At 36.3% G+C, this 22,527-nt stretch overlaps 2 protein-coding genes across 3 annotated transcripts; one reads left to right on the forward strand and one right to left on the reverse strand.

The window, feature by feature from the left end:
* Nucleotides 1-312: 312 nt before the first annotated feature.
* Nucleotides 313-13,573, forward strand: LOC147521753 (uncharacterized). 2 transcript variants are annotated; one of them, XM_086585536.1, is made up of 23 exons: nucleotides 793-1,039; nucleotides 1,123-1,576; nucleotides 1,664-1,755; nucleotides 1,882-2,297; nucleotides 2,681-3,332; nucleotides 3,848-3,934; nucleotides 4,618-4,664; nucleotides 5,599-5,708; nucleotides 5,815-5,915; nucleotides 6,580-6,672; nucleotides 7,066-7,149; nucleotides 7,317-7,400; nucleotides 7,539-7,607; nucleotides 8,075-8,134; nucleotides 8,221-8,292; nucleotides 9,083-9,190; nucleotides 9,291-9,367; nucleotides 9,454-9,537; nucleotides 9,974-10,085; nucleotides 10,209-10,298; nucleotides 11,846-11,911; nucleotides 12,018-12,113; nucleotides 13,319-13,573. In XM_086585536.1, the coding sequence occupies exons 1-23, from the start codon at nucleotides 959-961 to the stop codon at nucleotides 13,442-13,444; spliced, it is 3,261 nt and encodes a 1,086-aa protein (XP_086441662.1). In that variant the 5' UTR covers nucleotides 793-958; the 3' UTR covers nucleotides 13,445-13,573. The 2 variants fall into 2 exon arrangements, with proteins under 2 accessions (XP_086441622.1, XP_086441662.1); XM_086585496.1 differs by having other exon boundaries at nucleotides 313-1,039; nucleotides 1,123-1,755.
* Nucleotides 13,574-14,227: 654 nt separating this feature from the next.
* On the reverse strand, nucleotides 14,228-21,639 carry LOC147521754 (SMAD/FHA domain-containing protein). Its single transcript, XM_086585591.1, has 12 exons — nucleotides 21,287-21,639; nucleotides 21,116-21,201; nucleotides 20,952-21,031; nucleotides 20,827-20,882; nucleotides 20,488-20,536; nucleotides 19,651-19,797; nucleotides 19,102-19,197; nucleotides 18,173-18,286; nucleotides 17,945-18,075; nucleotides 16,991-17,226; nucleotides 14,933-15,739; nucleotides 14,228-14,851 (listed from the first exon to the last, which is right to left on the reverse strand). Exons 1-12 carry the CDS (start codon nucleotides 21,562-21,564, stop codon nucleotides 14,802-14,804), a joined length of 2,130 nt encoding a protein of 709 aa, XP_086441717.1. The 5' UTR covers nucleotides 21,565-21,639; the 3' UTR covers nucleotides 14,228-14,801.
* Nucleotides 21,640-22,527: the final 888 nt, after the last annotated feature.

Consider the following 22,527-nt stretch of genomic DNA (forward strand, 5'->3'; position numbering starts at 1 on the left):
ATTTACTTAATGATGAGTGATGGGAAGAATCCCCTTCTTGGAAGGTAGTACATGTACATGCATATACTTATTCATTTTTATGTCATTCTCCTGGCTTGTGAAGAACCGTGTTTGTGGAGTGTTCTGTTACTTGGGGTATTTGAAGACGGGGGAGTTTGCTTCAGTTTTGTGGTTAAGATCGTAAGATTATTATTTCCAAAAAAATTATTATGGAGAACAATTTAGATGGACAAGAAAGAGACTGAGGGCGATGGAGAAAATGCCTACAAAAAACAAAATAAAGAAAAAGAACACGGTAAACCTGCTTTAATTAGATCAAAACTTGAGTAAAAAAAATCTGAGTCTCATTAACCCCAGTAACCGGACCCATAACAAAATCATAACAAAAAACATGTACAAATTTGCACGGAGTAATCTGAAGAAACTGGTCATATATAGAAATTTTGGTTTTCTCCAATATCGCAATTGGGCAATCGTCCTAGGCTGAAAAATGGTCAGACTCTCAAAAAAACAATTCGAGACTCCAAATAAAAACAACATTACATCCTTGTTTTATAATTGTGAATCAACCAATAGGAATTAGTATCTGCGTGTTGTTAACTTGTTCATGCATAAAAGACTACACAACGTTGCAAGCAGCTTGAGCATGATCCACCATTCATCCAAGTTTTGTGATCGAAGTTATATCTAAATAAGCCCAAGCCCAAATGAAACCGTAAGGGTAGAAATGTCATTCTAAACTCTCTTTTCTGACTCTTAAACCCTAATACTTAAAATTTTGAGATTTTTCCCGGTTCACCGTAAGTCCGTAACACACTGTTCACACTTCTTCTATGTCTATATATAAAAGGAGTATGACTCTCTCTCTCTCTCCACTTGCAATGAACGTACTCCACTCTAATAAAGGGATTGTTTGACTGCTAAACAAATTATCATTCCAACATATTATCTCTAATAAATGGCGTTTCAGCTTAATAGACTCTTTGTATTCGGTTCTTTACCCGGCAAGTTTTCTACTTCATCTCGTTTACCAATCATGGTAATCATTTTTTCTTCTAACTTTTTATTCATTTTATTATTATTATTATTATCTAGACTTATTTTTGTGGTTTTGCTCGACAGTCGCAATGCAGGACACTGCAGAATTATTCATTCGGTAATAGTGTTAACTATAGTAAATGTAGTTCGCACCTTAAGTTTAGAAAAGCAGGGGACACATGTATGGTCACAACATATGCGAGATTCAATTTTGGTTCTCAAGAATGTATCGGTAGGAGGTTGTTTTCAGTTAAACCGACCAAGATAAATGATAGTAATGGAGCAAAGGCATTTATTGTTCGTAGCAGCAGTTCTAATGGGCACGTTGCAGGGTCTGTCAAAAAGAGTGCTTCAGATGCTACTACCAAATCAGTGCAGAAAAAAATTAATGTGGCAAAGCCCAAAGATGGAGAGAAGGAGGTGAAGGTGGAAGTAGCCATTTCGACTCCAGCTAAGGGTAGTGGCAATATAAAAAAGACCCAAGCTCAGGGGAAAAAGAAGCAGGTGGCAAATAAGAATAAACCAAAAGAACTTTCTGGTACTACTGTTCCTTCTGGTGATGCTAAGATTAGTGGTTCTAAACAGGCCAAGAAGCCCAACCTGACCAAACTTGCTACTCCCACAGGTGATGCAAAGGTTAATGGTTCTAAACAAGCTTTTAACTCAGAGAAGGCTAGTGTGACCAAAATTGCTGCCCAATCTGTTCAGGCTTCAGAAGTAAGTATGAGTGTTCACAGTGTATTTTTTGACGACGCATTTCTTACTGCTTGATCTGATATATATATATACACACACAAATGTGGAAGAATATAAGTTCAACTGATTCTGTATATTCCTTTTCAGATTCTTCCAGCTGGTGACAAGGTTGACAAATCTAATTTAACACCCGGCAACTCCAAGAAGACAGTTGAGAAGCCTACTAGGAAGAGAAAACCTGTGAAAAAGGTCACAGTTCATATGAAGCCAGATAAAGCTCCCGCCGTGCTAGTTGAGGTTAAGAAAAGGCCTTTGGAGAAAGGCTTGAGATCATTATATCCTCCTACTGGTAAATCTGTTGTGGTTGTGGAATCTCTCACAAAGGCAAAGGTCATTCAGAAATACCTTGGGGATATGTATGAAGTCCTGCCTAGTTATGGCCATGTGAGAGACTTGGCTGGAAGGTCGGGATCTGTGCGACCTGATGACGACTTCAGTATGGTATGGGAAGTTCCATCTGCTGCCTGGACTCATCTCAAGAGTATTAAAGTTGCACTAAATGGGTATTGCTCACTCCCTTTGTCACACCGATATTACAGACCTCCCACAATTCCTAACTCTATAAGCAACCAAATATTAAACAAATGAAACATAGTGTCACCACCCAAGCATTCTCACTGCCTCCACATCGCACAAGAGTCATTTCTGTGAAGACTCAGTTTAGCTTCAATACGCATGCCACATCATTGCCCGTAACCCCGTAAGGTTTTTCAATAGTTATACAAGTGAAACTCCCTAGTGAGCTGTGTACAACTATGGAGCCAATGGCTAGTGGTTTTCTTATTTAGCCTAGTATAATTTATCTATTTATTCTTGATGTTTTGTCTTTAAGCTGTGTCTCTGTTGCCAATATTTACATGTATGGTTATCTTTTTTGACTTCTCAGAGCAGAAAATCTTATCCTTGCATCTGACCCTGATCGAGAAGGGGAAGCAATTGCTTGGCACATTACTGAGATGCTGCAACAACAGGATGCCTTGCATGAAAATATAAATGTTGCACGGGTTGTCTTTCATGAAATAACCGAGTCATCTATTAAAAGTGCTATGCAGAATCCAAGAGATATCGATGCAGATTTGGTTCATGCATATCTTGCACGGCGTGCTCTTGACTATTTGATTGGATTCAGCATTTCGCCGCTTTTGTGGAGGAAATTACCTGCTTGTCAGTCAGCTGGGCGAGTTCAATCAGCAGCTTTAGCTCTCATATGTGATAGAGAAATGGAAATTGATGGATTCAAAACACAGGATTACTGGACAGTAGATGTTGAGTTTAACAAATTGGAGCCAGGATCCTTAGGAAAGATATCTTTCTCATCGCACTTGACCCACTTAAACTCTAAGAAATTGGAGCAATTCTCGATCAGCTCATCTGCGGAAGCAAAGGCTATAGAGCAGAAGATGGCCTCATCTAGTTTTGAAGTGTTGGGTTCTAAAAGGAGCAAAGCACGGAGAAATCCTCCAACCCCATATATTACATCAACTCTTCAGCAGGATGCTGCAAATAAATTAAATTTCACTGCCGGTCATACTATGAAGGTCAAATATATTTTATTCCGGGTTCTTATTTATCTATCTTAGCTTACCATATCTTTTTTGTTATTTTCCTGGTTGCTCGTGTGCTCGAGTTTTAGCAATTACGAGTCTCTATACACGCACAGTGGTCCCAACACGAGTCAGACTCTCTTTTGGCAGAGATCCTTTGATGATCATTATAGTATTATTATATATTTCATGAGTTCATGGAACATATGCAGCCCAACCTTAAATAACCTACTTTACAGTTACAAGTGCCTGAAACAGGACTCTAATCTGAACTGATTACTTCCTGGTTTGGACTCACACATATATACAAACTACAAAATGTGTTGGATCGTAAAAGACTTCGCTTCTTTTAAATTTTGAAGTACCCTACATGAAGTTGTTTATAGTCCCAATAAGTTTTGATGTTACTTCAGCTTCTTTAATCTTTATCAACTTTAATATGGGTTCCAGACAATCTTTTTCATCTTTCTCACTTTTCTCATGGTACTTGTGTTTCTTTGGGAATGCAGCTTGCTCAAAAGCTGTACGAGGGAGTCAAGTTATCAGATGATGAAGCAACAGGGTTGATTACATACATGCGTACAGATGGTCTGCACGTAGGTATCGGTTCCGTTGCATGAAGTGTTTCTTAAAATCAACAATTTTTGTGATGCACCTTCCTGAAGCATGATAATCTGTCTTAAAGTGATGTAGAAACCTCTCGCATTTTCCTTTGAACTTGACCACCCTTTATGTATTTTCTAGTGATGTTCTGACAACTTTATGAGCCGTTGATTTCAAAAAGACTAGTACTTGGAAAATTAATGGGAACCATAGATGAATCCTCTTGAAACAGACAATGAGACAATAATTGCAAATTCCTAGAAATTTGATTTTTTATTAGGTATGCAGTCTCCAGAAAAGTGAGGCACATGATTAGTGTAAACTTTGAATGTTCACATGGCACATAAGTGTAGGTTTGCACGGTTTCCAGAACTTCTATTCTGAGGAATTGCTTATCTTTCCCCATCAAATCAATCACTCCATTCTAAAGAATGATTCAAAATGTTGTGACCAGGCACTGTTACTGGCTTTGATTCTGCCCTTGAATGACAATGCATTAATGATTAATGGAAATATTGATCAAGTTTGATTCCGGAGATGCTATTAATTTTAAGAACATAAGAGTGTGTTATCTTATTTCTATCAGTGTTGTATATCTTGTCCAACCTATGTTATGTCATACAGTTGATAATTATTTCCGTCGTTTACTTATAATGGCTCCTTTCTGTTTTGCAAGGTTTCTGATGTAGCTGCAGAAGACATACGCTCTTTGGTCATTGAAAGGTGAGTGCAAGATGCAAGAGTTCTGTTTGTGCATGCTCTTGAATTCCTGTCTTTATTGGTAACATATCAAATGTTACTGGTCGAGGATCAAGTACAATTGTACGACATGGTTGCCTAAGAAAAGACCAAGAAACAGATAAACGAGCCAAAAAAAAATGCAAACATCGTCCCTTCCATTTCACACCATCTCCTAGATCAGAAGTATAAGATCCATTAGTATTAAGAATTCTAGGTAGTCTACTGAAAATTTAGGTCAAAGCTTCACAACTTTGTTTCAACTGTGCAGAGTGGGGCACAACCCTTCCTAGGCTCCTAGCCCAGTAAGAGATCTTACAACCCCAAGCAAAGATATGGACTTCAGGACACCTCTAAAATTCAAATAGATAAAGTTGCATACACGACCGATTCAGTAAGTAGTAGCAGAGCGGAGACAGAGTCACAGTAACTATATATATTTTTTTCCTGAAGGGTATCTGTACTGATCATAATGTCAAGAAGACAAGAACGCTATACCGCTAACTTCCGATAGAATGTTGAACCCAGAATATGGTTATCCAAAGGAAGGTGAACATCCACTCCAAGAATTCAATCAGCTCGGGATTCTCATCATAATATAAAGCTTTTCGAATAGTAAATAATTCTAACTTTCAACTTCTATAGGAGTTTTATTTAGGTATCCGAATCTGGATTCATATTTCAATAATTTGTTTTGATTTTAGAATCTGAGTCAGATCGAAATCCAAATCTAGATTGATAGGTAAAAGTCCAATCCGCTTATTTGCCTGGCTAGATCTACACCAGAACAAACACCTTGTATGCCTAATGCCTTTTATGCCTAATGTGTATGTAAAATGTCTATCATTCCATTTTATGTACTTAGAAGAAAAAATGTTATCCTTCTGTTCTCTTTTTAACAGTTTCTATTATTTTGTAGGTATGGACAGGATTTTGCATCTGAGAGCACTCGTAAGTTCTATAAAAAAGTCAAGAATGCTCAAGAAGCACATGAAGCTATTAGGCCCACCAGCGTAAGGAGGTTGCCATGTAATAAACACTATCTTAAACTTTATCTTCTTACCCACTTACCCCCTCCCCGCCAATCCCCACACAGCAATGAGCAGTTAAATTTTGATGTGTTTTTGTTTTTCAGCGATGCTAACTGGAGTCCTTGATGAAGATTCATTAAGTCTGTATACTCTTATATGGTCTCGTGCAATGGCTTGCCAAATGGTACCAACTGTGATCGATCAGGTTTGTTTGATCACCGTTTAATCTTTTTTCATTTTGTTGGAGATTATGTTCAAAAACTTATATTGGAAACTGAAGACCCTTTAAGTGGATACATGTGGTTGGGGACGTCATGCTTTTATGTCTGCTTGCACACAGTGTTGCATGTACTGTTTTCTTTGAAGTTGGTGATAAGTTATGTAAACTGGACACTTCATATTCTTATAAAAATCTTTGTCCGACACACGAATACTCGTGTCACACATTGACACGTTAGCTGTGTAACTAAAGAAGAGTAATACTTTTCTTTTCAAATAGCCGTGTCCTGCTTCATATAGGTTGCCGTGTTGGACAGTCTGCATCCTTGTCAGACACCGACACGTCAATGTGACTTAGGTGATAATGCTATTATACATGAATTTGGTGGCTAGAGTTCTAGAGAAGATTAAAATTCAGTTGGTTTTGTCTGAATTTTACTTGATTTCGATGGCAGAAATTCTGCTATCTGCCATCTTCTATATAAGCTAATCTTCGCCTCTAATCTCACTTTCTTTTACTACACGCTGCATTGTCATTATTGTTAATACAATTGTTGTCAATAGTGTTGCTATTGTTACGCTTATGCTTCTGGGTTTTAGATTTAGTGAAAAGTCTTTAATGGTGTTTGATATTATCTTGACTGAACTAGATTCAAGTTGATGTTGGAGGCGCGGGGAGTTTCTTGGGTCTCCGATCTACATGTTCAAGAGTCGAGTTTCCTGGATATCAAGGAGTTTACAAGGTTTTTACTTTTTACTTACTTTTTTTTTCCCTGTTTCATGTTCATACCTTAAAAAGTTTGTTCACTTTGAGCTTAAAAAGTAAAGCTTGATGTTCTTTTGGTACATGATTGCACCATGTCATGCTCTAATAGACTAATAGTCCTATATTTGCCAAGATGACTGCAAAAATTTATTGTTGCTACATGCTAGACTGTTTTCATGGTTAGTACTTGAAGACCCATTTTCATGTCTCACACAAATGTCTAGGATGTTTAGCGGCAAGCCTTAATATACTTCAATTATCCTTCCAACTCAGGGTAGTTGTGCACAGTGGCTTCTTTTCCCCAACAATTGCATCTGTTAAATCCTATTACTTCAATGGTTACTCAACTTCATTTCGTCAATGTTATTAGGACAAAGAAGCTGCTGCCCTAGGATCTAATGAGAAGGAAGGAGACGCTCGTGAGGAGGCTTTTGATGTTCTATGTAAACTGAAGGTAACGATGATGGTATATCAGTATATGCACCACATGTTTATGAGAATTATATGATCTCTCTTGCTTATTAGGTGCATTGTGCTCGTCTCTTAAGTAGTTACATTCTTCTACGATTGCCGCTCTTTATTTTATTTTCTGTTGTCACTATCATTTTTTCGTTTCCTCAGAAAGGAGATTCATTGCAACTTGGTAAAGTGGATCTCAAGGAACACTCCACTCAACCTCCATCACGGTACAGTGAGGGATCATTGGTGCGTTCCATTTTCTAGTTTTGTATGTTGATTGCTATGGCATCTATTTAGGTTTTAGCGTCTTAAATTGGAAAAAGTAACTATGGAATCTCTTATTTTTGCTGATCGTACTTATCACTTCTCCTGCTATGTTGAAAGGTTAAAAAACTTGAAGAACTTGGGATTGGAAGGCCTTCTACATATGCAAGCACTATTAAAGTTCTCAAGGTATTCTTGAAGTGTGTAATTGGTCATGTTATCATTCTTCTATTTGAATTCTCTGATAATTTGAATAAATAAATTAAGTTACTTCCAAATAATATTTCCAAGCCCTGTCTGTTTGTGCTAGAAATGTATAAACAATTCTATACTGAAGCGTCTAAGTAGTGATATTACGAATATTTGTTTCGACTATGGAGTTATGTGATTATCTAGTCTCAGAGATGTATGTGCTATACTGCTAGTGCATTAGTTGAACTTGAGAGTAATCTTATATTCATATCTAGGAGCGTCTCAGAGATGATGTCTGCTTTTTGAATAATCTGCCTTGTTGTCATATACTGTATGTTTTGAATATTTCAGCTTTGTCTCTACTATTTTTGGATACTTCTAGGACAGTCATCTTTGCTAAGCTTAATAATATCATCTACTTCGGGTTTAGACGAAAATTTGATGCTATTTTCTTGTGATATCAGGACAGAAACTATGTAACGACAAAAAGTCGAATTCTACATCCAGAATTCCGTGGTCGTATGGTATGTTCTGCCTTTGATCAGTACCTTTCCCTTCATTGTGTCCTTCGGGCCAAACCTTTCTTAAGTGGATCTTTTGTTATATTCAGGTGTCAGCTTTTCTTGCCCACCATTTCTCTGAGGTGACAGACTATAGTTTTACTGCCGATATGGAAACAGAGGTATGTATTTAATACCTTTATATCATTTCATGTTACAATCATGCTTTTGTAAAGTGATGACTTGAATCTTATAAAAGTGTTTCTAGTATCAAGTAAAATGGTAAAAGTTCATTGCTTTGTTTTGGTTATTCTCAATTCAATTTCCAATCCACTCTTTCCAACACATGATGAAGTCCAACTATTTATGGTGTTTGAGAGTTGAGACTGATCTCTCAAGTAACAAAAAGTACTGTACATCATATACCGGATGAAAGCACTTTGAGGGCGAGAGTACACTTTACGTATGGATTGAGCCAATTTATATGTATTATCATATTGGTGTAACTTTTTTTTAAAAAATATCTGTAGTTGTTGGAGCTATCATCGAATTGAGAATCGTTGGTTTGACCGACAAACTACATGGGAAAGTAGGCGCTCTTTATTTTATTTTCAGCTGGCATTTTTGTTTTAAAGTCACAATTCAGTCTGGTTTGGTGGTCACGACTTATCAGTTGTCAGAACCCAAAAAATATATCTCGGCATGTGACATGCATAATTTGTTGCAAGTAATATCCATCTAGATAATACTATGAGGTCACTATAGCTAAAATAGATGGACTTTTTTTTAAAAAAAATTATTATTATTATTTTGTTTTACATCCTTTAGGAAAGGGTTATCTACGAAGGTTATGGGTTCATAATTGTTTTCTGTTCCATTGTCTTAGCAATATATGGTGAGTATATTAGGTGGGTTTTGTTTTCATTCCTGGTATTTTACTCATTTTCTGCCATTTGTTGCCTCTTTCATCAGCTTGATAATGTATCTGCCGGGATGACCGAGTGGAAGGGGCTCTTAAAAGATTACTGGACACGATTTAGTACGTACTGTGCCCAGGCTGGTAATGTGGATATCCGGCAGGTACATGGAATTATTACTAAAACCAGACTCTTAATCTGAACCTTGTTTGTTCCAAGTTTTAATTTTTTCTTCATTCTATTAAGTGTTAATTTCTTTATAGGTAGAAAAGATGCTAGAAGAAAAATTTGGGGATTTCTTATTTGCTTCTCTTCCTAACAAAAGCAGGACTTGCCCGAGGTATTTATCTTACTATTGCATTCATTTTTTCTGTTTTTTCCCGGAGGTTTTGAGTAAGTTAAACTCTAACTTTTGACTTGTTGCAGTTGTTTAACAGGCACCTTAACCTTCAAAGTTAGTAGGTTCGGGGCGGGATATTTCATCGGATGTGATGAACATCCAAAATGCAAGTGAGTATGAAAAGTTGAAAGTTGGAAGCACCGTATTTACAATATAAATAAATACTAAGTAAAACTAAGAACTTTAATACGAACCGTATCAGAGAAAGAAAGTAGTTTTGTATTTGATATGGTTCTTTTGAATCTCTCATTGGGAGAGATCTAATAGCATTACCTTCAAATGGTTATAAGTTGAGTTAGGCTGTTACAGTACATATTCTTTCTGATAAGAACCTTAAACACATACAGAAGATATAACACATATTCGGTTTGAGCTTAGGCTTGTTAACTCCAAGCAAGACGCTAAGTGGCTCAATATTTAAAGTCCAAACTAAGCTTTGCCATGTGATTGTGGTTGTGAAGGGAATGCTATTTAAATTGCATTGATGGCATTGTTCTACCTTACTAGTTGATAAAAGTCTGAGTTTTTTTATAAATGTTGATACAGATATATTGCCAAGACATTGTATGGTGAAGAAGAAGAAGATGAAGATCCTAAAAAAATGAATATTGTTTCTGAGCCAAAGTTGCTGGGGCTTCATCCTAGTTCCAATGAAAAGGTTTTGTTTTGATGTTTATTATCTTATGGGGATTGAAGAATATTCCGTCCTTCCGTTGGGGCACTTGAATATATTTTACCATTTTTCGCTTCTATATCAATGCAAGTTTTTTCTTCCCTTCAGATTCTTTTGAAGAATGGTCCTTATGGCTGCTACATTCAACTTGGCGATGATAGAAAGGGATATTCACCCAAAAGAGCTTCCGTTGGACAGGTATATGATGTCTTCTTCGTCATTTGTAAGGCCTGGTCAAAACTTTTGGGGTCAATTTCCACCTTCACCTGGCATGGGGGCTTAAATTTGAAGTTAATTTAAAATCGAAAATTGAAAAAATAGTCACTTGTCATGCGTCATGACCACTTACATACTGTACACATGTTGCTGTCATCCCTCCTTTTTTTTTTGTTTAAGATGGGGCATCCTGAGGACTCCAGCAAGAAAATCATACCCTTAGACCAAGTGCACACTGATTTTTTCTGGTCATGCTGCCCAGGCAACGTATTGTTTGTCAATACGTGTATGGTAAACAGTAGATTTCATGTTTTCCTTAAAAGTACATGTGTTGTATCATATGCTTTATGTCATAACTTCTATACGGGTTGATAATAAGTTTTAGTCAAAAGTATCCTTCAATAGGATTTCAAAACTTTATAAGAGTTATTTTGTATCATAAATCATTAATTGTAAGTGTAAATGGTGATGCTTGGAGAGTTGTAACTTGTAGCAATTTCATAATAGGGAAAACCAATAAGAAAAGGTGAAAGAGAAGAAGAATGGAATAATGAAGTTTGTATTAGGGTTGGAAAGAACGGTAGAGAGTTATTTTAGGGTGATGATATCCACACTCACCTTATTACTTACTAAACCCACCAACCAAAGAATTTGCACCCACTTTATCAATAAACCCACATTGTTTTTCAAAAATCAGCCCTCAAGCCCTTCTCAATTAACATGTTCTAAAACCCTAAATGAAAAATATGAAACACAAATGAAAGAGACTCTTTCTCCAAAGGTAATAGTTGCATCACTTTTCATGATCTAGAATAGTGGTGTTCCATCATTTGCTTCCACTTTTTATTCCTATATAGAAAAGGGGTTTAATTCTTCAAATAACAAGAAGATCTCAAAGATTATTTGGTTGATATAACATAACTACTAATTTTAAAGAAAATCACCAAAGAAGACATTTGTTTGCTCAACAACTTCCAAAAATTTAATATATCCAACAAAACAAGAACCTATTTACAAAACGTTTCATGATTCATTAATTATAAAATTCATACTATGATGAATATTTGTTTAGATTGAAAGTTATATCAAATTATAATCATATTTAGTTATTATCTTTGTTAGCATGAAAAAGACCCCTTGCTTGAAAAAGTAAATGTGAGATGAGGTGAGTGAATGGAAGTGGGTGTGATCAACAATATATGGGGCAGTCTTGTCCAAACAAAACAAACACTTTAAGTGGGTGTTGAGCGTAAAATCGCGGGTTTATATAACACCAGCCTTATTTTACTCTCTACAATACATCAATTTATAATACTAGTAGTTGAGTGTCAAGAAACCCAAGATGGAAACAAAATAATACTCCTACCACATTTATAGAACTTGAGGAGATGCAATATTTCTTAACAGTAAGGATAGTATTGGCAGGCCATTGAGAAAACATGGGAGGCGGCTAGTTGTTTTGGATTTCATGTTGTTACTATTTCCGATAAAAAGTTGGTTATGGTCACTGATGCAATGTATTCTTGCAGGTGAAAAATGTGGACTCTATTACCTTGGAGCAAGCTCTTGATTGGCTCCAGTACCCTGTTTTATTGGTATGTTAATTCCAAAATACATCGGATACATTTTTCACAGTTATTCTTTTTCATTGTAAGTAAGTTCTCCTGAAAATTAATTTATCTATATTGTTTTCCTCGTCAGGGTAACCATCTGGAGGACGGAGGACCAGTGTACCTGAAAATCTCTAAATTTGGATTTACAATTCGACATAAGCGAACAATTGCTCCTGTACCGAAGGTACGCCATTATCTCTTTTTGCTTTCCTATGTCATGGTATTTCTGTAAGTTTTATTATACTGGATATACGTACACCTTTTGTTTTTATATATATATTAGAGGAGAGCCTAGAGATTATAATCTTCCATGTTTGATGCATTGGTAGTTCTGTGTGTTGGTACTTCAATTGAGATTATTGTAGTTCTATGTTTTAGTAAGCTGGCATTCTGTATATTTCATTCTGATTTTGTTTCTTGTAAAATAAAATGGAAATGGTCTAGTTGTTTACGTCAGATAAAATGATACACATCATGTCTCGTATGTTTTTTTTTTAAGTTAGTGATAAAAAAAAAAATTATATGAGGAGTTTGAACCTTGTGAAGTTGGAGTATAAGTTGGAAGCAAGAGTGATCATAGAAGTTGGAACTTCAAAAGAGCCTAAGATCTGATAAAAATTGGAATACTCAATGAAATTTTATGACTTCACAAGTTTAAATACATTATGGTGTTACCATTTTATGAAGGTGGGCTTTAAAGTTTGACAACGACAGAAATACCAAAGCATACAACGTACTTTTCAAAAACAGCACATTGATACAACATACTATTTTTTGTACTGTTTGATGCAATGTACTAATTGAAATTGGCCAATTGATACAACGAGCATGATTCAGGCCAAATGCCTTGTGTTTGGCCTTTCTACATTGCACATCAGTTACATGGATATTGTATATCCCCAAATTAGAGTACCTTTGTATCAATGTGCAATGTAGAAAGGCCAAAGAGAGGGCATTTGGTTTCATTCTGCTATGTGTTTGGCCTTTCTACATTGCACATCAGTTACATGGATATTGTATATCCCCAAATTAGAGTACCGTTGTATCAATGTGCAATGTAGAAAGGCCAAAGAGAGGGCATTTAGTTTCATTCTGCTACTCTAATTTGGCCCGAATTGATACTTGTATCAATTGGCCAATTTCATTTGGTACATTGCATCAATCGGTGCATAAAATAGAACATTGTATCAAAGTGCGGTTTTGGGATAGTACGTTGTACGTCCTAGTATTTTGTCTTAAAGTTTTTCAATTGCTGAAGATAACTGCCAAAGTTTTTGTTGTGTATCTTGAAGCAGATCTCTGAATCAATCAAATTTCCCAGTGAACCATTCTAATTTTCAACACAATACTTATTATGTCCTTATACTGTGTTTGAATTGTTGAATGCAGAATTTGGATCCTAAGAAAATTACCATGGAAAAAGCTATGAAGATATTGTTGAGTAAACATGCAAAGCGATGTGGCCGGCCCCCGAGCAAACCCAAAGATACCCTTGATGCAATTTTTAAATTATAATTAACCCCACCAATTAACTTATTCATTTTATCCCATTGAAGTTACTGCGTCTGTCAGCATTTATATTTTAGCAGACGTGAATGTACATAACAATCATTAATCATGTTGTAAAAGTAGTTATTTTTTGTACGTCTTGTTATAGCTGTAGTCCTATTCATGTAGCCCGTATATATTTATGGAAACTTAAAAGGAAAAACGCAAAAGATGCATATAATTCAAATACTGAGTAAATGTACAGGTCTTGTACATCTACTAGGAAAATCAAGTATCGGTAGCTCCAACTGGTTGGTCAGTAGTGTTTAATAATCCATCCTTCAGATTTTGGGTTTGACTCTTGCCCCTGGCTTCTTCTGCGGACACTACGTTATCATTCCCTGTCAAGCCGTGAGCCGATTACTCTTTCAAGGTGCTGGAGGTCTGGTAACAGTAAGGAAGCCTGGAGCCTCGTCCCGGGAGCACAAGAGTTAAGAGCGATTCATATGACATCAAAATATTGAAAATATGAATGATTTATCATCAAGTGGGGGGAATCCGCTCATTAGGGGGTAATACTACTTAACCCAAAAAGAAAAAGGAGAATCAGTATGACCAGATTATTATACAGTCAGTAAACTTTATGGTTTTGCAATATTTGTAAAGATCCAAATTACGTAAGTTCTAACTCAGATTGCCACTTATACAGCGTTATGCTCCAACACAATTTCTGTGGCAAAGAGATGAAAAAAGATATAATTCGAGATTTAAAATATTACTTTCGGCCCTTGTTCTAATTGGCAAGACGCAGGCACAAAATACGAACAGCTCAATTAGCAAGAATTCCAAAAACATTTCATGCAATTACCAATTGAAGCAATGGTTAAATTTGCAAGTGTGTGGCCTACGATATAATAATCAGACTTGACATTTTGGTTACAAAATCTCAACCGGATGCATTCAAGCATATGTTTCACTTGGAGGTTGTTACTTGTTAGGCATCAGAAGCTCCCAATTTGACGAGCTTCTACATCTCTTCCAATTTGTTGAGGTCTACATTTCTTCTCATTAAAGAGGAAATTAAAGGATCCAAGAGATGTAGTTCTGTGTTTCCTGTTACTACGATGTGATTTAGCATCCAGCGTTGAAAAGCCCAAGTTGTGTGTTTCCTATTACTACATGAATTTCACCAAATAGATGATATTGCAGGTTCCATCCTGCTTGCAGAAAATTTCACGCAAAATGGACGCAACAAAACCCTTGGCGGGTAATCACTGGTGCTGCAGTGCTGCAAAATCGTTACAATCGAGCAGGATGCCGAAGCTAGTCAGATTTCTACACAGACAGCCGACAGGTATAGCTTAATAACCACAGCAATGAGTTTTCAGTAGCCAAAACGTTCATTCAAAGAGGTACGACCATCACCAGATTGACCTGCATGGATAAAAAAAGGTCAGCAATCCAGGACAACTATTATGATTAAAAACTGAAAGCTATACATGAGGTCCTGTTTACCTTTAGGAGGTGCCCAGCCTTCATAATCAGGATTGCTACCGAGGAACGCAGGTTTCTCAGGGCCAAGTATTCTTCTGGACTTGGTATTCTCATTTCTAGTTTGAGCTCCAGCACCATCATGCCCCTCCTCATCTGAAACCAATAACCCCTTTTGGTGCTTTAACAACAATGCTACAGCATCTGCAGCTGCAGTTTCTGCTTCAACCAATGAAGCTGACAGTTGAGTAGCTTTATCATCACTTTCCTTAGGTTTTTCAACCAGCTTACGTTTCCTTATTATTAGACCAGGAGCTGCAGCTTCAATCCCTGATTCCACTTGTATAGAGACGGTAGAACCCAAAGCCTCCTTCCTGTCTTTGTAGTTCACAAACTGATCTGAATCGTCCACATTCGAAGGCGCTGCTTCTTGTTTGATTTCTTTCTTCTGACTGTCATGGATAGCCCCGAGCCATTGAGGTTTTCTTACCGTGTAAGCAGGAGCTTTGCTTTCAGTTGAATCAGTAACATTGTTTTCAACTTCAGCAACTGTAACAGCTTGGGTGGTACCCTCATGAGTTCCTTCTTGACGGGTGGAGTCATCTGTGAGCTTTCCTGAACCAGATTTTTTGTTTTGTTCTCTTGGAAGGAGTTTAGTGATGCCAGAAGTGGCTACCTCAACTTCATTTAACACAGATGTTTTTACGTTCAAGTCTCTTTTTTTAGCAGCTTCTCCTGTTGGGTCTGCAATCTTTAGCAAGTAAAGAATCCTGTCCAACTCAGACTGGAGAGAGGACAAGTCCTGCTGAAGTTGCATTGTTGAATCAAGTACTGAAAAAATAACAAAACAACACAGAAAAGGATTAGCATGTTGATTCAGCAGTCAAACTAGAGAACACATCATCAAAGCTAATGCTTGGAAATTCAGTTTCAATGCTATTAAGTTGGCCTAACAATGGAATGGCTTGTAAAGGCAGAAGCAAATATAATTTTCATCAAGTTCGTGAAAATATTATACATGCCACACCCTTGTAGAATTTTTTACTGTGACTCGAGGCCTGGTAAGGCATGCATGTATAACATTTAAAAGTAATCGTGACAAATGATTTATCTACATTCCATATAGATATGAAAACTTATAGCTTTCCGACTATGTTAGTACCAGTGTTCAAGTTCGTGGAAATATTATACATGCCACACCCTTGTAGAATTTTTTACTGTGACTCGAGGCCTGGTAAGGCATGCATGTATAACATTTAAAAGTAACCGTGACAAATGATTTATCTACATTCCATATAGATATGAAAACTTATAGCTTTCCGACTATGTTAGCACCAGTGTTCAAGATTTCGAACGGAATGTCGAAATTTCGCCGGATATTTCGGTTTTTAAAGAAATCGGAAAATACAACATAGGGTCGAAATATTAATCATTCCGAAATTTTGTCGAAATCAAAATTTGACATGGGTCGAAATATGGTCAATTTCGGTTTTTGGATTTGTTGGAATTCAGAGAATTCCGAAATCCCGAACTATGGTTAGTACTCAAGAACCAGAGTTCGAGATACGAAATTAATCCTAAATGATTGATCAGTGACTGCAGAGATAATCAATTAATTTGCACCAGTGGCTAATCATGTTTGACAGTTCTATCAAAGAAAAATAATCAAAATTTTCTATCACTGCGTAAACAAACAAATAATCAAAATAAAAATTTTAAATGATAGGGGCAAGATTCATTTCATGATATGACCTATGGTAAAAGAAGGAGATCATGTCCACAAAAAACAAGGAGAATTCAAAGTTTCTAGGTGAGGGATGTTAATTTTGTGTAAAGATAAGGATGTAAACCGAACCTATATACATGAAATAACTAAATAAGCCATGAACTCCTCTCCAAATTGAACGCTACATCATTTTTCATTAAGTGTGTCAAAAGACATCATTCAAGGTAAATGATCCAAAAACCATACAACATAATTAATATAGATAGGAAAAATTAATGTGTCACTTTTTCCAATTGAAGTGCTATACCAACGTTATTACTTATTAGTGGAACAGCACGCAATTGGGAATTACTTACCTAGCTGGGATGAAAGCCCAGTCATGTAAGTATCAAGAGCATCTCCACCATCAGCCCCACCCTCAATCTCATTGATACTCTTAGTCTTTTCGCTTATTAAACTTCTTTTGTTCTCCATCTCCTTCATGATGACATCTTTTTTGTCCAGAAGACTATCGGCCGTTTCAATTGACTGGTGTTCACCTGCTTTCTGCGTAGCAGATTTCTTTGTCCGGTCATAGAAATCATCATCATCGCTGGAAAAAATAAACTCGTAAGTATCCATTCTCCAGTAAACCATGAAATATTACCTTCATAATAAGACATCACCATTTGTAACACGCAAACTGACTTCACCATTTAGGTATAATAATACATAAAACTGCAGCATATAACACAGCTACACGTGTTTTTAAATTGGATGATAGATAAGTAGTTTGGTTTATGATAATTAATTGTAAACATAGTGTTAAAATTGAATGAACATAGCAGTGACATTGGTCGGGATGTGAATCACTACACTATATGATAGCCGAACTTCCATAACCCCCAATCAAATAGCCTTTTTTTAAATTTCCCTCTTTGTACAAATTAGAAGCACCTCCCTCACGTCACTACAATTACAATCAGCTCCCTCCTTTTTAAATAATTTAGAAGAACCTCTCTCACGTCACTAAAATTATATAATTATCCCCACTTTTTAATAATGTAGAAGAACATCCTTATGTCACTGAAATCATAAAATTAGCCCCCTAACAATTTTATGCCACTTCTTGAATTAGAATTAGAATAACAATTAGAAAACGGAAAACCATGCTACCTATCTATCTCAAGCGGGGTTTGAAGAATCAAAAGAAACCGATGCATAGCACGGTTCACGTACTTGTTTTCACATAGAAATAACAAACTAAAGGATCACAATATGCAATGATATTCATTACAAAAAGGGAGATAATTAATAAGCAGCTCAATCACCTTGGTGCTTCATCTTCTTCCTCCATAGGTGCTCCTTTTTTCTTGCTGCGAACTTTTCCAGAGCGTGCACCTATACTTTCTTGGATACTTTCATTCAGAGTCTCTTCCAAGCTCTCGAGCTCTTCCAGAATCTACGCATTATACACAGGAAGTGGTTAGCAATAACAAGTCATTTGAGAATGAGAAGAGGGGAGGGAGGTTTTGGAGGTGGGATGGAAGTTATCTTACCTGGGCAGTTCTTTGCTCATTCCGGGCAATCTGAGTTTGTTGGCCTTGTGTTAACCCACCTTGAGAAATGTCTTTAACTCTAATAGCATCGATCTCTTTTTTCATATTTGCAATCTTTAAGTCAAAGGTCCATGTATCAGTAAAGCATAAAATGTTACAATCAACAATCAACAAAATATTATCAACATCACGCAAATATAAAAGAACGACAGGGGAGGAGGGAGAGGGCAGGACACATTCTAGCTTCAAGATGATACAAAAAATCATCAGGTTGTGCTGAAACTTCCGTTAATTTTGAAATTAAATTGTCCTAAGAGAACATGCATGTGCATTCTGATGGCATTTTTCAACCATGTTGACTTGGTTCCACGAGAGTAAGACTCAACCATGTTGGCCTATATTGGTGCAACAGTCACAACAAGACTATTGAGTCGATAAGACACTAAATCCTGTCATAGCCAACGTGTAAGGGACAGTATTGAATAATGTCAATATTTGTGTTCATATAGAATTTTACAAACTGTATTTTATTTATTTAATATGTGTAACAAGTGACTAAAAATCCTATATTACATACAAAAAATTGGCTTCTATTAGCACATCAATTAGAGTCAATCAAGACTTGAGATATGAACCACCAAAACATTTTGAAGAGTCATTGCAAAACTTTAGTGCTCAACAGTGATAACAAACGTAATATGACATTAGTAGCTGTAACGAAAAAACTATGATTCTCAGCAAACAAGAAGCTATGCAACAAACAAGTTTCATGAATACAAAATGAACCTTAACCGCATCAAACATATAAATAAGGGCCAACGAGAGATATTGTTCTCTTGCGTGTATGATATCCTACAACTAGACATATTATTTTTGTTGCAATAAATAGTTCAATAAGTCAAATTTTCATAGAAATAGTTAGCCCTTGCCTTCTCAATTCTTTTAATGACTTTCTCGCGGGTTTTTTGCTGCCTCTCTGTAAGCTGTCCTTTGTAGGTTTGCCAAGTTACTTCTTCTACATCTTCCTGGAAGTTCAAAACCGACTCCCATTAGTTACATTAAACATGCCCCAAAGTTAGCATTGCGAAAAACAAAATCTAACAAAAGGATATACAGAAATCAGGAAACACGTATTAATAATCTGCATTAAGAAGTAACAATCAACAGATAAAAAACAATTAAATCAAATCTAAAAACAAACGATATGTCCATTAACTAAATAAGCTATCAAAGTCTGTATACAACGAAATAAAGAAATTATGTCCTTGAGGATCGATATGTTTATAGTTAAGAAGCATCTAACAATATGTCAGGAGAGCACTTCTCAGACTACAAATATGTAACTCCCAATGACGCTCCTACAGATTAGAGAAAAAAATAATTCAAGGAAACAAAAACTGGACGTGAATTGGATCTACAAGATTTTTGAACAGAAAAGTTTCTCCTTATTTTTATTACGGCAAGAAAATTCCACAAACCTCAGCTTCTTCAATTGCATCCTCTTCCATACCCCATGAGATGCCATCGGCTAGAGCTGCTTCCTGTTTCGCTCGTAGAATAGAAGCTTCACGATCATGCATCTCCTCTCGAACCTTAGCAGTTCGAACCCTCTTCAAGTCACCTTCCTACAGCAAGAAGCCACTATTGAATAACTCTAACAGTAGTATTTAGTTTGATCAACCAAAGAGAATTTATTGATTATTGTCTCATTGTGAAAAAGCTACCAAAACTGTGGTTAACAACCAAAATAACTGATTTTTGAAATCTTTGTCTTAGTTTGATCCTATGTGCCAAGGAGACTTCATTGTCTGGGAATTTGTCGTGCCAGATACATGCAGGTACAAGCTAAAGATTTGTAGACATAATGGTTAAGAGTCAGATACTTAGTAGTTAGTGCCCATGTCTGAAACCTTTTCAAGTCAAAACTCATGGAGCTGAAAGTCAGTTCTGGGACTCAACTATAACCTCATAGAAAAAATGCAAAGAGATTATTATACTTCTACTTCACAAACGCACGAAAAAAAAAAGTGATAATTTTCCTTCAAACATGCTTTGTCCGAATCTCAGACCCCTGTAAACCTGAAAGCAACCCGATTAAAGTATTTCTACGTCTCTGGTTTATGGCGCACAACAGACAAATTTGATGTTAATAGTAGTCCCATTCCTTAGTATGTGTGTAAGTGCAAACAGACTGCTTCTGAAAGAGCACTATAGAGAACGAAAACCATATTTCAGGCTTTATAAACCAACATCATTCAATGAAACTCTTCTGCTAGTGTCACAATTCACAAAATCGTATTGGCAATGTGTCTTACCGGTGGCATCAACTCAGATGGTCCTTGGAAGATATACAATCGTGATGAGCTGGGCAAAAAAAAAAAGAAAAAAATTAGAGAAACTAGATGAAAAGAAATTAAACATAGAAACCACAATCTAAATAAGACACTTTAACTTCATTTGCTTTACAGAATCAATCAATGAAGGTAAAATTTCTGAAATCGATACGGATATGACCAAAAGAAGAATTGTGTGCATCAAAAATGGAACATTGACATTCCATGTGAGCCTAAAAAATAAAGAAAATATAATATAAAAGAACACATGATTAGTAGTACAACATTTTGAGGCAAAAACACATTAGAAGTAGTACTCACTGTCCAAATCGTATGACATCACCAACATGCAACTCGGTGTACACCTTTTTCTTCACCTGATAGAGTGTTAAGACATTATAAACAAAACAAAAATAAGACTTGTACAGACGATTTAAGACTTATACCTGATTCTTGTTAACAGAAGTGCCATGTGTACTCCCAAGATCATATACATATGCTTCTCCACTCTGTTTGAACTGCACGACTGGGAACAACAAACGATATAAGTTGTCAAAGATTCAGTATAACTTTATCTCATAAAAAAAAGGGGGGGGGGGACAACACACACCTGCATGGAATCGGGATATAGTAGGATGGTCGAGAACAAAGTCGCATAAATCCACACGTCCAAACATATAAGCTCCTTTTTTCGAACTATAAATAAATAAATAAAAAAAGCGTCAACATGCAGCATTTATTAAATAAAAAAAAAAAAAAAAAGTGGGTAAAGAAAGTATACATGTCGAATTGATCGATGATGGAACCGTCTTTGAGAATCTCAAGGGAGTAAGGATGGCAAGGAGGTTCACTCCAAGGTGGAATTGTGTACGGAAGAGTGATGCCACCTGGCAAGTCATCTACTAGTATCGGTTTAGATTCTTCTTCGTTAGTGAGAGTGGTGTTGGTTTCTTCTTCTTGAATTGGGAATTTAGGAACTGGGGGTGGATCCATTGGAACCTTGTTCTTCATTGTCGAGGTTTCCTCATTTTTGGGAGGTGAACAAGTAGGTGGGCCCATTTTGTCAGGCGGTGGTGGTGTGGCTTCGCTCCCAATTTTTTTTTTTCTTTTGTTTTATGATGGGCCAAGGATTCGTGTTTGAGGCTTTTAGCAGTTTAAAAAGCAGGACTAGCTTTGGGCCTGTGGACGTTAAATTGACGCATTTTCGGGACTCATCAACATTTTCTCTCTTCATCTCTCTTAAATCTTAATAGCAACAAAAATTATTCCTTCTTCCATCCTCACTAATTCAACTAGCAATTAGCACGTGCTTTTCACGTGAATTATCTTTGTTTAATTTTTTTTCTATTCACTTTTTTGTGGTAGGGTCCAACAACAAAAAGTAAACAGTGAACAAACAGACAGAATTCAGAGACAGAACTGAACAAACAGTTTTGTCACAGAAAACAAATAGAAAAATATATATATATTTAGAACTGATTTTTAGTTTGACCAGGTTAGATGGTTATATGGGATACGTGTCCATAAAACAGCAGTTGGCAGAACAGAGTTATAGTTTAAACAGCTGAGTCGCCCAGGCCATTTATCAAAGACCATAAATATTGAGTAGTTGAGAATGCTCCTAGTGACCCACGTCAGCCCCTTTTTTTTCTTTGAGACCGACACATCATATTTTACAATAATTCGGCATAAAAAAAGGCAAATCTACTCTCTTTTTTGCCGATTTCTAAAAAACAAAACCCCTTCTTTCTATACTCTCTTTTCAATTGCACAAAACACCTCCAACTCTGCAAAAAAAAAAAAATTCATTTCTTCAAACCCTCTCTCTTACCAATATTATTGAAGTTTCAAGTCTCTCTCACACACAAAAAAAAAAAAAAACCTAACTTGATAAACATTAAGAAAAAGGATATCGGAAGAAGTTATAAAGTTGAATCCAAGAGGCGATTCATTCCTTCCAAGTATATCTCTCTCGCTCCCACTAACCCCATTTCATTCTCTAATCGAATCAGAAGACGAACT

Source organism: Coptis chinensis, chromosome 1 (assembly GCF_015680905.1).
Source record: "Coptis chinensis isolate HL-2020 chromosome 1, ASM1568090v1, whole genome shotgun sequence".
NCBI lineage: Eukaryota > Viridiplantae > Streptophyta > Magnoliopsida > Ranunculales > Ranunculaceae > Coptis > Coptis chinensis.

Coding starts and splice junctions, on each gene's coding strand:
- LOC147521754 (XM_086585591.1), bottom strand. CDS start 21,564: ATGGGCCCACCTACTTGTTCACCTCCCAAAAATGAGGAAACCTCGACA. Junction 19,798..20,487: donor CATCTGAGTTGATGCCACCG/GTAAGACACATT, acceptor TTCTTGCTGTAG/GAAGGTGACTTGAAGAGGGT. Junction 18,076..18,172: donor ATGAGCAAAGAACTGCCCAG/GTAAGATAACTT, acceptor TATAATGCGTAG/ATTCTGGAAGAGCTCGAGAG.
- LOC147521753 (XM_086585496.1), top strand. CDS start 959: ATGGCGTTTCAGCTTAATAGACTCTTTGTATTCGGTTCTTTACCCGGC. Junction 2,298..2,680: donor ATTAAAGTTGCACTAAATGG/GTATTGCTCACT, acceptor TTGACTTCTCAG/AGCAGAAAATCTTATCCTTG. Junction 9,368..9,453: donor AAAAGCAGGACTTGCCCGAG/GTATTTATCTTA, acceptor GACTTGTTGCAG/TTGTTTAACAGGCACCTTAA.